The sequence below is a fragment of the Elgaria multicarinata genome, chromosome 9 (genome assembly GCF_023053635.1).
Source record: "Elgaria multicarinata webbii isolate HBS135686 ecotype San Diego chromosome 9, rElgMul1.1.pri, whole genome shotgun sequence".
NCBI classification, from domain to species: domain Eukaryota; kingdom Metazoa; phylum Chordata; class Lepidosauria; order Squamata; family Anguidae; genus Elgaria; species Elgaria multicarinata.
The window spans coordinates 85,592,886-85,609,307 of NC_086179.1; the positions used below are offsets into that span (position 1 = coordinate 85,592,886).

General features: G+C 41.4%; 1 protein-coding gene across 1 annotated transcript in view; it reads left to right on the plus strand.

Moving 5' to 3' along the window:
* Window positions 1-16,181, plus strand: part of ITPR2 (inositol 1,4,5-trisphosphate receptor type 2) — a 286,514-nt gene extending 270,333 nt beyond the window's left edge. Inside the window, exons 56-57 of the mRNA XM_063134243.1 lie at window positions 9,820-9,981; window positions 14,524-16,181. Coding sequence (XP_062990313.1) covers window positions 9,820-9,981; window positions 14,524-14,610 — 249 coding nt within the window. The 3' untranslated portion in view covers window positions 14,611-16,181. The remainder of the gene's footprint in view (window positions 1-9,819; window positions 9,982-14,523) is intronic.
* The last annotated feature ends 241 nt before the right edge of the window (window positions 16,182-16,422 follow it).

Here is a 16,422-nt window from a genome sequence, read left to right on the forward strand (position 1 = left end):
TATTAAATAAGCTCCAAGGTCAATCTGACAGGATAATTTCCTAGGAAACACAATGTTAGTATTGTTTGCAGTGAGGATTTTAAAATTAAAACAAGCAACTCATTCAACTGACTGACCTCTAAAGCTCTTCTTGTTATGGGTCAGTCAAGAAGAAATTGGTACGGAGACCCCATCTTCATTTGGAACTGAAGTGGGCCCATCATTAAAGCCTGAGGATTTGATTTAGGTGTTTGATGATACTACCTAATTGGTTTGATAATTCTGAACTCAAATATGTAAAACTATATAAAAATAGGAGACCTCCCAGCCAAAGAAGCTGCAGGTGCCATTTTCATATTTATGAAGACCAAAACAAGGGCCAGGTGTCATGGCCAAGGCATTATTCTTAGTGTCAGTCTTTTTAAGAAAACAACCAACTTTAGGATGTCAGTTTGTTTTTTTAAATTACATTCCAAGGAACCTTGGATTTCCTGGGCAGCTTCTCAAAGGTTCTTCAGCGAAAATGTTACTAGTCATGGCGGACAACCTTCCTAAATGGCAATTTTCCTGCTAGTGGTGATGCGGTATCATGCCCTGCCCCCTGGATTCTGCTCAGTATTGGGCTTGGCAAACCAAGCTATTTTCTATTAAAGAAAAAAGGAAACATTCTTGGTTAATTGGGTGCCCATTTTTGGATCCTGATAAGTTCTTGATCACATCATCGGGAGTACGGCAGGGCCTGAACCTTTCCTAACTGCTGGTGGCAGCATCAGTGGTGACCACTGCTGCTCTGGCAGTGATGGTGCTAGGAAGGGTGGTATCTCTATCCTTTCTTCCCCCTCTGCCTGTTGTTTGGAATACTACGTGGAAGCATTCTAGACCCCAGCAAAGCTGGAAAATGTACAAGGCAGAGAAGAACCATTGGTAAGTGTCCCCATTGGAAATTTTGCCACACTTCATGAGCACTCCACATTCACCTACCAAACCAGACCATTGCAAACTTTAGTGACATCACTGGTTGTGGCCACTACACGTCTTCCTGGGTAATACATGTGCAAGGGTGTGCTGAGTACTTTCTGAAGTGCACTTTCAGTTCACATGGAGCAGTCATGATCTGCAGGAGACCCAGATCATCCTCCATGTGAACTGAAGTGTGCAATTATATGTCCCAGATGTTTTTGCAATACACTGACCTGTGGTAGACACTCAGGGATTCCTCAGCAGAACATCCTTACTATGATTTGCCAAAGTTTTATTACGGTCATAGACCAACAAAACCTTACTGTGATGCTTTAAGCAGATTGAAGTGCTTTCTGGGTCTCCTTTCTATCAATAAACAATATATTTTCCTATTTTAGAGAGAAACACACACACACACACACAGAGAGAGAGAGAGAGAGAGAGAGAACAAGGTTGCCACCTAAGACCATCTCTTGAATTCATGGCTGAAATAAAGGTTACATTTACTTTCCAGAAATGTTAACGATAAACCATCTATCAACCTCAACCTCAATATTTCAGATTTCAGAGGCGAGGAAGATTAGACAGTCCTGGATCGTATGCTGTCTTTGGTTTTATATTCAATAATTCCTTTATTTCTTAAACCACTTGCTGGCAGAATAGCCACAAAACTATATTTATCTGCTTGGGATAAGTGGCTTGAATTTGACTAACTACTGAGTCTTGTGCCATTTGTCTTCCAGGAATCTTTTTAATGAGTTCTGTGTCAGTTTTTTCCTATATAGTTGCAACGCTAGTTCATGAAATCATCACTCCCTTGTTGGGTGCATCCATGATAAAAACAACTTAGGTTTGTACCATCTTTCATAAAGGAGGTGATATATAGAATGAAGACATCAGATTAGCTGTAGAAAAAGAAATCAATCAAGTTGTATCTAAAGGACAAGGTGTAAAATGTTTGTTTCATGCAACATTTAATGAAATTTTGTTTAGAAGATGGTGTAAAAGGATAGATAAAAAGGAAACAGTTTGTTCAACGTAAATTGGATTACTGTATACTTGACATTATGAAAACTTATAATATTAACAAAAAAATCAGTTTAGTACTTTACATTATTTTCTTGAAGGTCATTTTTAGACCATGTATATCAGTTACTGTACATCAGCTACATCCGATTGATATACAACAGAAAACTTTGCAGTCATCTTTCAAATTTCAGGAATCTCAGTATTGTGAATTCATATAACCTAGTTATTCTTATCTGGAGACACTTCATGCTGGTTTCCAACCTAGTTACATTTATTCCACCTAAAGCACAATCCTATGCTAGGGATGCATGAGGAATTAGTTTCAGTTCAGTTTAATACAAGATTTATGCAATTTGCACCTTCCAGGCGGACCACAGACTTAAATGCATTCTGCGGTCAAGGTCCATACATTTCCGAAGTTGCCATGTGATTCATGTCGAAGTCCATACATTTCCAAAACAGCATGCACACATTTGGAAAATGTGCATGAAAAAAACCATGTACTTTTGAAAAATGCACACAAATAAGCTTTAACCAATGGTAGAAGAATGGGTACATTTCAAAGATGTGCACAATTAATGCATACATTTGGAAGAATATGCATGAAAATGTACACAGATTTTCATGCAAAAAGAGAAAAAGCATAGCTTGCAATCCGATAGAGACTCAGAACGAGCTTTGAGATGGAATTTGGAGAAAGTTGACAAGCGCGGGTTTTGCTGATTTGCCCATCCCTATCTTATGCATGTCTACTCAGATGTAAGCCCCATTAAGTTCAATGGTAAGTGTCTGTAGGATTGCAGCCCTAGAAGGCCCTGATAATATTTTACAGCTGAGAAACATTGAGGCACGGAAATGTGCCTAGCTCAAGATCAGTCAGTGATTCCATGGCACAGTGGATGATAGTTTTGTTACACCGTAGTTTTTCTTAACATGTTAGGTAGAGGAATTCCTATTTGGCTGTCCTTTTGCCTGCTGCTGTTGCAAATGGATCTCACTAGTAAACCTTGAGAAGAACCACTTACAGAGTGCAACCATATTTAAGTTTTGATCATATTTGACAAATCTGTCCATCCCTTATCTGCACTATTGTCTCTTCCATCTCTTTTCAGAGCTATCCAGGTGGCACACTTTGCAGAATGTGTTTGTGTTTCAGCTATACTAAAAAATTTTTGACCAGATCCATTGTGAGATTAAGTATTCAGTTACTTCTTAAGGTGCTTCTTTCTTTCTTTTTTAAAAGGAAACTAGTATAGTCAGTTTATTAACACACTTGCTTCAGCAACCAGAGCAGAACATGCTGTTGCAGAGTAAACGGATGTAGCATGAATTAATTGCAGAGCAAATGAACATTAGGCTTTCAGCAATGTCTAAGTGTGCTGGGGGAATCACTCACGTAGTGTTCCTTCATGTGGTGAAAGGGGCGTTATGAATTCACGAGCGTGATGGCATTTTTTTCTCTGAAATGCTGGAAGGTATGGGACTGCAGCCTCACAAAAGCCCTCTTTAGGCGTTCAGTTTGAGTGCATGAAGGGGTGTGCATGAATACGTAGCCTTCCTCCCTAACAATGACATGCATTCCGGCCTTGCCCCCTGGTTCACACATGATTGGCTCACCTGGAAAGGGGCACCTATGTGCATAGAATTTCTTCCACAGGGACGGGAATCTTGGGTGTCTGGGTTTCCATATCTGTGTTGGAAACCCTGTGCATGTAGAAGATGGTCCCCTTGAGATTGAGCTGATCATGGGTTGGCCAAGAAGCGTGTGTCATCACTGAGAGGCGGGGCTAACACCATGCATTCCAGCTTGCTGCTTCTGGAACCAAGAGCCTGGATACGCCTTAAGTATCTTCCAGATACATAAAACAGATGCTAGCAAAAAGATGGAAATACATAATGTTGGAAATAATGATTGTGGCATGGCAAACAATGTAAAAGATTGCAATGTGTGTTAACTAGGTATGTGTCCATAAACTGTGTCACACTTTTAAATGTTTTTAATGCTCCCTTCCACCTTAATTATACTTTGCCCTGCTCTAAACAATAGTAAATCCCTCCTTTCTCTTTTCAACCCTGTCCTTATTAATTCCATTAAATGAACCATATAACACAAGACATTTCCAGAGTTTACTAAAACAAAAATGGATGACAGTTAATAATAGATAAATAAATATAACATATAATAAAGACATATATAGTGATCAATAATAAGTAACCAATGCATCTCAAAATGTTTTGTGTCTTCCTTCTCATACCATTGTGACCCCCTCTCTTCTGTTGATGCGTGACTTACTTTATTGATGGTCTCCAACTAGAGTTATATGATTTAGCAGCGAGCCCAAAAGCAGATGAAGGTGACTGGCTATTTAGAGGGCCTTCTCGTTTAACGTGCCGAGAGGTTTTTCTCTCTATGGCAGTCAAGGTTAAATTTAAATGGATTCTGTACTTCCAGTTTTAAGGACATCTGCCTTTTGCTGCCAAGATATTAAAGCCAAATTCACATTAGTATGCCAAACGTTTAATGCCCTTTAAATCTTTCTCTTGCTACAGTAAATTTCTAGTTAGTATTAACAGTCTCAGTATCCATATACTGGCTCTAATTTATTGTTTTGGATCAGCAACATCTGTGTTAAAAAAAAAAAAAAAGGCGGGCACTTTTTTCATGTTTGGAGCAGATGTTATTATTTTATCACCACAGCCTACCTCAGTTGGGCAAACTTTTTAAAGGTGGTGCTAGTATCTGTTGCTGACCTAAAGATAGGCTTCAGCAGATTCACTTTTGAGTAAGTCGTTGTTAATCAAACTATGATCCAGGAAACTCCACAGTACCTGAGAAGTTTGGGGAAGGAGTTGCCTCAAAGTTTAAGATGGGGATTTTTTTTTTAAAAAAAAATTATTATTTATTTTTTGCCTTGATGAGAAGTGATGGCAAACAAGCTTTCTGGAAGGACAACTTGCCAACCACTACCACTGTTTTCCTCCTGTGTAAAGCCAAAGGGCACCCTTGGTTATGTGTTGGAGGGTGTAGTCTCAAGTCAGGCTGGGCAATAATGAGCATGTCCTACAATGGTCCCTCAGATTGCTACATTAAACGATTCCATGGCAGACAAATCAGTGTAGAAAAGATTCCTTTAAGGCAGAGTTTGAAAACCACAGACATTAGTAATTAAGAATAAAAGGGCATTAAATCTTAGGCCACACTTGGGAAGGCAAGTGGTTAGAAAAATATGAACGGCTTAAAAATGTAAAAGTTGGCTAGAGACATAATTGTTTCTAGATTTTGCAAGCTAAGCATGATTTGGATTGCCCTCTTAGCTAGAAATTAGGGAGAAACTATAACTTAGCCCAGCAAACAAGGTTCCCTAAGCCCCTGTTTGTGATGGTAGCATGAATGTTAGGGTGTGCAGAGGGAGGAGAGAATTTGCAGAGGTGACTCGGCAGTGGGGAAAGGAAGCATTTAACTTCGTGATCTGGTTTGCATGTAATGGCAATTCCTGGGTTATTGACTGAAAGCACAAGCATGTGGGAGGCAGAGTGCGTTCTCACTCAGCCACTTCAATTCCTGAGTTAAACAACCCAGGAACTGCCATAACATACAAATTGGGTCTTTCTCTACTTGCTGATTTTCGTCTTGGAACCTGTCATTTTCATCTTGGAACACATCACCCTCTTCCTGGGACTTATTTCCTGCAAATGCCCCCGTCACCCCTGCATTACAAGCTACACATAGGTTTAGGAACCCCCTGCTAACCTCATAACATGCAATCGCTGCCTAAGTCTTATTACACCAGATATTTGGAGCAAGTGGGAGCTCACAGTACTTTGGCCACTTCCTCTACCCTCTGGAGTCATCCACTCACATGAGTAGTGAGATGTAATAACATGTAACCAACAAGATCAATTATTGTCGATACACTAATAATAATGTATGAGCCAGGTGCTCAAAGATCTTGGTACTAGCCCTTTCCACCATATCTGTAGTTTGGAAATACCATGACCACATTGTGGTAATTTCAGGAGCTGAGAATCTTTGACTACCTGGCACAAACAACAACCCTTCACATAAATAGATGATTCTTGACTGTGAAGAATATAGCCAGAATTTGAGGAGGCTGGGTCATGTGTGGATGGGGTGCAAATTAGGCTTGGAAGATTTGGCCACAAATATCCCATCACAGTGCCCTGGCCTGACCATCAGAAGCCCCATATAGCAGTGAGGGGAACAGGGCATGGTGCTACACATGCTTCCTGTGCATTGGTTTGCTAACGTAGTTCCCTCCTGTGGGTTGTAGACCTTCAAAATGAATGGGACTTAAGTTAGACTAACATTGGGTACAACCCAGTAGCTCTTTTTTGAACGAGATGATATTGCTGAAAGTAATTGACATCCATCCACCATCGCAGGAGGAGGAAGTCAGTTTGTGAGCATCGCAAAATGACAAGGAGGCAGAAGGGCAAGGAGACTACTGACCAGTGGTAAGAAACTGGTCCTCCAGATGTTGACCTCCAACTTCCATCAGCCCCAACCACAATGATCAAAGTCAGGGATGATAGAAGTTGTAGTCCAGCAATGAATGGATGCCCCACTTCTGCTGTTGACTACAGGGGATAGGATGATGATGATGATGATGATGATGTTCTACTGGATCAGATCAAAGGTCTTGTATCTAAAAGTGGTCAATTCTGAGAATAAGGTAGGGATGTCCCCAGATGGGTACCACCAGTATGCTTGTATCCAGTTGTATATATTCCATGTTGCATGAAAATAATATAAAAGCTGCAGCCAATGAACCACAGTGTAGTTCCATGTTACAGTTCATTGTATGTGTGAGAGAGAAAATGTTATGGTTTTTAGATAGATACACCAACTTCAGGTAAACCTTCTGGACATATTTGTGTTCTTACTGTGTTACAAAAAAAAGGAACTGCAATTGCTGGGGTTAATTTTTATTTCTGTGGGTTATTACTCAAGATGCATATAGATATATAACAATTCCTAATTCCTGTATCTATAATTCTTTTTTTTTTCCAGTGCAGATTGCTTATGAAAAAAACCAGTCGTGACAGTAAAACATCAAACCAGATTGGCAAAATGCTATGAGGGTTTGAAGTTTAGGGTAAACATATATCAAATTGGGGATTAGCTGAATTGTGAACTGAGGCAAATTATTATTGTCTGTGATCAAATCACAAAATTGTTATTGCTTTACGTTACCTAAATCCTGAGATAAATAAAATCTTTAAAAGTCTCATTTTAAAGAAGGCTGTGGGAGATGTATAAAAAATTGGTCACGATTTTAGGACCCAATCCATCCCACCTGTAGAATATCCAGAAATTGCTTGTTCTAAAATTGGCAAAAGCTGTGAAAAGACTATTAGTGCCTCATTTATACTGTAGCTGCAGTGAAATTGATGAGAGGTATAGCAGCTGCTATGAAATTAACGAACACACCATCTACCTAGAATTGGCCATAATCTTGATAAGCCTATTGCCGTGGGACATTTTGCACATTACAACCGTGTTTCTCAAACCTTTTGCGCTCATGTCCCCTTCTAAATTTACCTTCTCAGCTCCTTCAACTAATATCAGCCATCTGTTCCATGGATGAACACGCCGTGCTTCTTGCTTAAAGTTGTGTGCATATGGCTTGCTGCTGAATACAAGACTCTATAGGGTGAAGGCACAAACTCCCCTTTGACATAGAGGAGGAACATAAGAGGCAATCTCTATCCCATCCTAAAACCACACACTGGGAAATGCCAGTAAAACAATGTAACTACTCTTCCCAAATCAGACTGGTATGATGGTGCAAGTAGAAAAGCAGTCAAATTATTACTATTAGATAAACATGGGTTTTTATCTTGCTACATTTTTGTTTTGCTAAAAAGCAAATGGCCATGGGGGTTTTCAAACAACACGCGAACTCAGACTCAGTGACTGGGTTCACACAACATACTAACCCACACTCAGTGGTTGAGTACGGGTTGTTGTTGAATGATGTGAGCCCAGGACATTTTCTGCAAAGTGGCTTGTTAACCATGTAGTGAGGCTTATTTTTCTTCAAACAAGCTATCTTGAGAATTCTTGGTTTTTTGTTGATTGTTCAGGGTGCTTTGGACAACACGCTAACCCATGGTTCAACAACAACCCACAATCAACCTGAGTATGGGTTAATGTGCTGTACGAATCCAGTCTATGTGTTAGCTGATAAGGGGAGGAAGGAGCCCGTTCATTCCAAATCCTCTTCCCCCGCCCCACAACTTGACATCTTGCCAGGACTTCCATGCCTGCACCAAGGAGGGACTGCCTCACACCTGGAAAACAACTACACTACCCAGTTTTGCCACTGAGTATACATTTGATAAGGAGCTAAGCCCTGTAAGATAAAAATGTTTAGGACACGTGCCCCAATATGATTCAAATGATCCCAGATGCTTTTCACATTTTACATTTGTACACCTAAAAAACAATGGAAGTTATTGTTGTCTTATTTTATTAGAAGAAACTTAGGGAATCAACTATTCAGAAGTCACTGCTGAATAAAGATGGGGCTTGTGTTGGGTTTCTAAAAAAATCTGTGCTTCTAATGCTTGATAGTCCAAAATGCCCTTTGGACATTCTCCCAAGTGCATGGAAACTGTTTATAAATGAGCACCCCTTGTACAGCCAACAACATGAGTTGGGGTTGATCCTTTGGCTCTTTCCACAGAAGCTGATACACAGCCGGGGGAACATCTAAAGGGCACCCAAACTATGATCTAAAGAGGAACTGAAGCAGAACTAGGGAATTTAACGTTTTGCTGGACTTCATGGTAGTGCACAGAACCAGCAATAATGTAAAGATCTTTGAAGATTTCTGGCTCTGCTCCATTTGTTATTGGGCTTGTTCAGACAACATGCTAGGCCATGGTTAGGCCGCTAACCCTTTTGCAGGAAGTGGTTAGTGAGTGTGTTTAAACTGTGGTTAGGAATGGTTCACGCGACACGCTAAGCCCTAATGTTGAGCTCAAAATGCTTAACCGTCATGGTTTAGCATGTTGTCTGAACAGGGCCAATATCTGTGCCTGGATAGAGGGACACAATACACCCACCTGTATTGCTTAAGGATGCTTGCGAATTGGCACTGAGATCCAAACTACATTTGCTGAGCAAAGCACAGGTACCACCAACGCCTGTCGTCCCCTGCCTTTCGCTGGAAACATGTTATTTGAAGAGTGGCCTTTGAGCCAACCTCAGGAGCCACGGGCAAGGAGATGTTAATGCAAGGACATCCCATACTTTTTTTTTTTTAAAAAAAAAATCTACCAAAAGGTGTGGGTCACTGGTACCCATCTAGCTCCATAATGTATAATTTGATCCTGACAGCCTGCTGATGTCCCTAGAAGTAAGAATGCTGGTCACACCTATCTACCAGGGTGAGGATTAGACGAAATACTTTTACCATTTGGAATGTGGCCAGTGAAATAAAACTAAGCCTGAGTTTTTGCAGCAGACCAGCAAGAAGCAGCTTTATGGCGATGCAAAGTATAGCGTTGCTTTTGGGAACTGATACTGTTTGAAAAACTAGCATTGTTTATTTGGGTCTTCCCCACCCCCACAACCTCCAGGTTAATATGTATGTTTGTAGTTAGACGAGATATAACAAAAAACAACTAATGTCTCTAGCACTTCCTCATCACAAGGAAACTGATCCTGTAAAAGTACCCTCTTGGAACTTCTCATTGTGAAACACGTTCCAAGCAGAATCCTTTTGATTCAATTATTTAGAATCTTTGTGCTTCTCTTTATAAAGATTCAAGCTAGACATAAATTTGAGCCTCAGCTAACTTTTTTCCTTCTTCCATATGCAGGAAAAGAATTTAGATTGGTTCCCTCGGATGAGAGCCATGTCCTTGGTCAGTAATGAAGGAGACAATGAGCAGAATGAGATCAGAAACCTGCAAGAGAGATTGGAGTCCACCATGAGCCTCGTCAAGCAACTCTCCGGTCAATTAGCTGAGCTTAAAGAACAGGTTAGTTATTACAATGTAGAGTATGAGAATATGCACGTACGAAGGAAAGTTATATGCATGTAAGAACACGTAAATTCTCACCTGGATCACAGCAAGGCCATTCTGGTAAAAATTGGTGGTGGTAGTAGTGGTTTAAATTAGGGGTGTGCACGGACCCCCCGCTCCGCTTCACTTCCAGATCTGCGATTTGTGGATCGGGCCGCTTCACTCCGCCAGCGCTCCGCCCATGTCCACTCCGCTCCGCTCGGAGCTCCGGATCCGGATCGGAGCTCCGTTCCCCCCCCCATAGGCTTGCATTAAGCTAAAAAAGTATACAACTTTTTTTCTGTGAAAGTTAGAAACCTCAAGTTTGGCACCATGACACCTCATGGAGGTATACACACGCACGCCAAGACTCAAGGCAGTCCCATCATCCCCTGATTTTTGGGAAATTTATGAAAATCGGGCACCCCATTCACACCCCTTTCCATAGCTCCATCAATTTGCACGTTAGAAACCTCAAACTCACCACCATGACAGCTTATCCAGGGATACAGATGCACGCCCAGACTCAAGGCAGTCCCATCATCCCCTGATTTTTGGGGAATTTATGAAAATCCAACACCCCATTCACACCCCTTTCGATAGCTCCGTCAATTTGCACGTTAGAAATCTCAAACTCGTCACCATGATAGCTTATCCAAGGATACAGATGCAATCCCAGACTCAAGGCAGTCCCATCATCCCCTGTTTTTTGGCGGGGCTTAAACCTGCAGACATCTCAATGGGGCCATTTCAAAGGAAATCCCAACATGCCATGAATTGGGGAGTATGAATCTTCTTCCACACTTTAAAAATGGATTTGGAACTTCCAAAACTCCAAGTGAGCGCAGGAAGGACTTCTCCCCTGAGTCAAAGCCAGACACACACAACATCCCTGCGAGGCGGGCAGGGGAGGAGAGAGGGAAGGCAGGCAGCAGACATTTCTGGGGGCATAAGGAAGTGAGCCAAGGATAAGCCAGTAATGCATATAAAATTGAATAAATAAATAAATAAACAAAGGAGAGGTGGAATTAAAAGCAGCAGTGTTGCTGAATAAACAACAAGAAAAACTTTAAAAAAAAGGCTATATCTGTCTTTTACCAGCAATAGGGGGACGTGCCCAGGGGAGGGGGAAGCAGCAGCTGCCAATTTGACTGGTGGTCAACCAGTTTTTTAAGAAGCAAGGCTGTCAGTTCAACTCATGAAAGCCATTGCTTCACCACAACAGAAAAGTGGAACTGTCACTTCAACCCATGATAGGCATCGCTCCACCACTAAGAGAAGTAGACCGCTCACTTCAACTCATGATAGGCATTGCTCCACCACTAAGAGAAGTAGACCGCTCACTTCAACTCATGATAGGCATTGCTCCACCGGGTTACTCTCTTTGGAAGGCTCTGATGGCCTTCCAAGTACAGGAGAGAGTGAGGGCACGTCCACATGGGATGCCCTAGGGGAGCTCATCCCCTTGCACCACATCTTTTCAGTTGTTCCCCAAAGTTAGGGTGGGTAGCAGTGCTGTGTTTCTATCTCTTATTATTGGCTTAGTATATGATTTCACAGGTTGTGTTTGTGCATTTGGTGGGGCTACTGTTTTAAAAACACTGGGAAAAGTCCATTCAGACTAAGAAAGAGAAGTTCCCAGAATCCCAAGTTACCCGTTTTGCCTATCCCCTCCTCCAACTTTGGGATCATGTGATCATGACCAGGAGTTGACTCTGCCCCTCAGCCCTTCGGAAAAGGTATTTTTCCGCCGGTTTTTAAAAAAATTCTAGCGCGCGACCCACACCACGCAGAGAGCTGAGAGTAGTCTCAAAATGACCCCCATCCACGACTCTCCAAGCACAAGAATTTTTAGAAAGATAGCTTCAAAAACAACACAGTTATCCCCCTTTCTTTTCCGCAATGCAATCCTATGGGCGAAATGTTTCAAGATGGCGATAGAAGCGGAACGTGGAAACCGGAGCGCTCCGAAAATGGGCGCTTCTCTTCGCCTTGCTTCTAGGGGTCCGCGGTCCGCTTCTACTCCGCCTCTGGGCAAGGCGGAGCAGGCCAATTCGCTCCTGCTTCTGCGCTTCTAATCGGAGCGGAGCACATGCCTAGTTTAAATCACTGGTAAGTCTTATTACACATTCACAGAAAGTTTATCAAGTTGATGCAAGAATAGATAATAAAATTAGAATTAGAGCTGTCAAAACATTTTGGTTGAGTGGTCTGGGAACACCTGATCGAACCCTAAATGAGATACCACTGGAAGCCCCATATAATGTGAGCTTTCTAAAGGAAGAGTAGGAATAACTAGATTGTTGAAACCACCCTTCCTTTACTTAGGCTTTCCCCTATTACCGTGCACACCTAGGATAATAAGCCCAAAGAGTGGAACATCACTGCCAAATCATCTGTACACACTGACTTAGCTAACCTTCTACCCAGCCACAATTAAGGCCAAGTGTGTTGAAATTATCTCCATTACTATAATTTCTCATTTGGGGAAGTGGGTGCTGGCTATAAAGTGCTAAAGTCTGTGGCAGCGTAAACAAAGGTCAAGCAGGCCCACGGATTTAACTCAGCAACACAAAATAAAAGATTATTATTTACAAGATGTTGTTTCAGTGCTATAGACATTATTATTTGCACTCTCACTACCCTTATAAATCTTCCCTCTCCAACTGAGATGGTGCTTTGCCAAACCGCCATTGCGAAGCCCTCCGGGGGCAAACCCTGGAAACTCCACTCCAAAAAAGTTGGGCACTCACCCTGACTTCTTTGGCAGCGGAGCCCATGGCACCCCCTGAATGGCCACCATAGGCGGCCCTGTGCCTTTTTGTTTTTTTATATGATCTATAACTGTGGAGCTCCACAGATACAGGTAAGAAAAATAAAAATGGAGTGGGGGGAGGAATGGGCAGCCAGAGGGAGGAGAAGTTGTTCGCCCAGTCCCTTTGCTCGGGTCCTCCTCTGGCTGCCTCGTTCCTCCCCCCGCCCCGTGTTTCATTTTCCTTATCTGTATCTGCGGAGCTCCGCAGATATAGATCATATAATTAAAAAAGCGGGGGAACAGCCCTGTTCCTCTCCTTCCCCCCCCCTGCCATTTTTATTTTTTTACATTTTCCAGGGGCTGGAAAATTTGCACTTGCCTTTCTTCCTGTGCAGATGCCGAGAAGGAACGCAAGTGTGGGTGCAAGGCGCCTGACAGCGCCAAAGCGCTGCCCTAAAGATGGGGGCCAGGTCTCCCCTCCAAACTGTCAGAACAGAAAAAAAACCCCGTTACATCACTCACTCACCCACACCCTGCAGGGAGACCCAAACCAGCGAATCACACACAATCCCCCCCCTCCTGCCCACAGTTAACCTTTTCTTACCTGTTCATACAGTTCCTGAGAAACTAAATACATTCATATCAATATAATAAAACAGATTAACCTTAAGAAGCAGGTGGTTTTGTCATGTGGGTATTAATAATATGTCTTACAACAGCTACCAAAAAAAATCATTTTCCTGATACCAGTTATGGAAATCATAAAAGAACTATGAGATAAGTTCCAATTAGTTGTTTTTAAATAAGTTGTTTTTAAATGGTTAGAAATGTAAGGCATTTTTTTTTCTTTTCCATTCCTATTACAGTTTCACAGCAGGGCCAAATTAGCCTCAGAGAATATACAAGCATGCTCTTAATCCTCAACTGCGTGAAATAAAATTTGCTTTAATTAGTCTCCATTAATTAATCACAGTCCTATATATACATATATAGAAGTAAGTCCCATTGAATTCAATGGGGCTTACTTGCTTCTGACAGTGTTTAGAAAAGAAGAAAAAAGGCCTACAACTCCCAGCATTCCCCAGCCAGGCTTTTTTTTTTTTTTTTGTCTAACCATGCATAGGATTGCACCCTTAGTGGGATAATTTACTCACCTAAACTATATAAAGCTTGCCTCCCTAGGGGGGATGTTGATGATGATGGTGATGGTGTTTTGGATTTGAAACCCTAAAATTGAGAAAGGAAAATAAAATCCAAAATCTTGCTGTGCTAGATAATGTGAATGTGTGTTTGTGTGTGTGTGTGTGTGATCTGTGAGAATTGCTGTGAGGGAGCAATTAATGCACTAATACTTACCGTATTTCTTCAATTGTAAGACGCCATCGATTGTAAGACGCACACTAATTTCAGTACCACCAACAGAAAAAAAAACCCTAAGACACACCCGTGATTCTAAGACGCACCCCGTTTTTAGAGATGTTTATATGGGATTAGAAGTGTGTCTTAAAATCGAAGAAATAGGGTACCTTCCATAGATTTTAAACAAAATGACTCACGTGTAAGGAACCTCTTGGCTTTTTACTATCAAAATAATCCCCCTTGCTAGTTCTTCCTCATCTTTGTATCGTGCGAAAAAACTGAGACCGAAATTAGAGATGCCACTGTGTAATGTTTGTAATTGCGGGCCTCTCTGCTAAACAGCAGTCAGAAGCTCATGTCGTCTTTCTCTCTCTCTCTCTCTCTCTCTCTCTCTCCACCTTTAGATGACAGAACAAAGGAAAAACAAGCAGAGGCTGGGCTTTCTTGGATCAAACGCGCCCCATGTGAACCATCACATGCCACCGCACTGATACCATGGGGGTGTGTGGGGGGAAGCCGTGACTAGCCTTTCATCAGTATTCTCGCTTGATTACGGAATGAAAAAGCCGAGATTGGGAGTGCTGAACAGAGCCTATTGTTACAAAGTTGCAAACAACTGAGTGCAAGGATGTTAAGTGGTTTAGCTCTGGGAACAATTTGTAACTGTTTTTTCACGGTTGAAAGGGGGCCACGGGCTTAAACGTTACAGATAATGGGGGTGGGGGCACTTTCCTCAAGCAAAAAAGAGAAAAAAGGTGTCCTCAGTTTACACCCCCTTGTAATTCAATTGGCTTCTTTGGGGGCTGCTGGCAGATGCAAAGACACGACAGGATTTGGCTCTGCTATTTTGAATGCCATCGTAAGAATCCTTGTAAAACTAATGGAGCAACCAAGGAACAGAGGGAATAGTTTATTAACACAGAATGCAACAGCCTTATTCAGAATCTGTAGAAGGTCTTTGTTGTCGCGTTTGCTGGCCAGCATCATTTGTCATGTTTGCTTGGCATTTGCTCTCTTTTTTTCTTTTTGGTTAATTACCATAAATATGTCATTGGAGAAAGCAATAATGTTACAGCAAGTTAATTTGCATTGGAAGACGAACAAAAGCATCCTCAAAAAAGAATTGTTATCTTTTCTTTTTAAAAGAGAGGTTGCAAAGACAAGTTCTAATGCTAAGAGAATTTTAGCTGTCAGCTGTGCAATTCCTTATTTATAAAATAGAGCACAATGGGTCTGCAGCTGGGAGAACTTGAAATTTATGCACATAACCACTGACAACATTAACTGGAAGGGATTTCTTTACTCCTGGATCTCTGTGTTCTCTATTAATGTGGCTGCATGTGGAGATTTCACCTAATAGTTGTCTTTAACTGGGTTTTTTAAAATAATAATAAAAAAAAACATTCCAAGGAGACAGTTGAGAAGAAAAATAGATATTTTACAGCTAATATTTGAGATTAATTTCAGGGGCTCAACAGCTTTGAGAAGACTGTCTAGAAAGAATTATAATTGTATCATTACTGACCATAAGCCACACAGATAAGCGATATGTCTCTCTTAACAGTTTCTTGGTGATATGTTCCTCACATAAGATCCCCCATTGAACTTCCACTGACACAGGAATGGACTATTTCATTATTACCCATCTTCTCATCCACCAGACTGGCCATCACTGAAGACAGCACCTGTGTTAGTCAGAATATTGACTCAGCAATGCCGTTCTTACGACTCCAGTGTTAGGAGGGATAACAACTCTGGGTTCTGATTCACAATCAGGGCTATGCCGTCTATACATCAAATATTTTGGGTTTTTTACTCAATGGGAGTGAAATGCACACAGTTCAGGCTAATTTTCTGCAAATTTTGGTCTTCCCTAAATGCCTGCCTCTGGTTTAAGCTTTTTAATACAAATGCTGATGAAGAATTGTAAAAGGTATTTGTGATATTCTTTATCCAAGTAACAATAGCTAGTCCTGATTACATATATTAGCCATACTGGAAAGTTTGAAGAGAGTAGTTGCACGTTACTTCTTTAAAATAAAAATCAGAAGCCATCAATGTAGTCAGTGAGAATACGTGTGGTTTTTCAGGGTAGTGCCATATTATGGGGTTCTATGTAACACTGACTTTGCAAGCCCCTTGGCTTACAATAGAAGATTTGTATGTCACAGCTGTCACCAGTCTCTCATTTGTTTTCATACAGCATATCTAGGTGCAGTATTTGGTGATTTGCATCCCGTATGTCTTGCATTTTGAGTTATGTAGTCAACAGAAATGCTTCAAGGCCAGATCCTATTAGCATC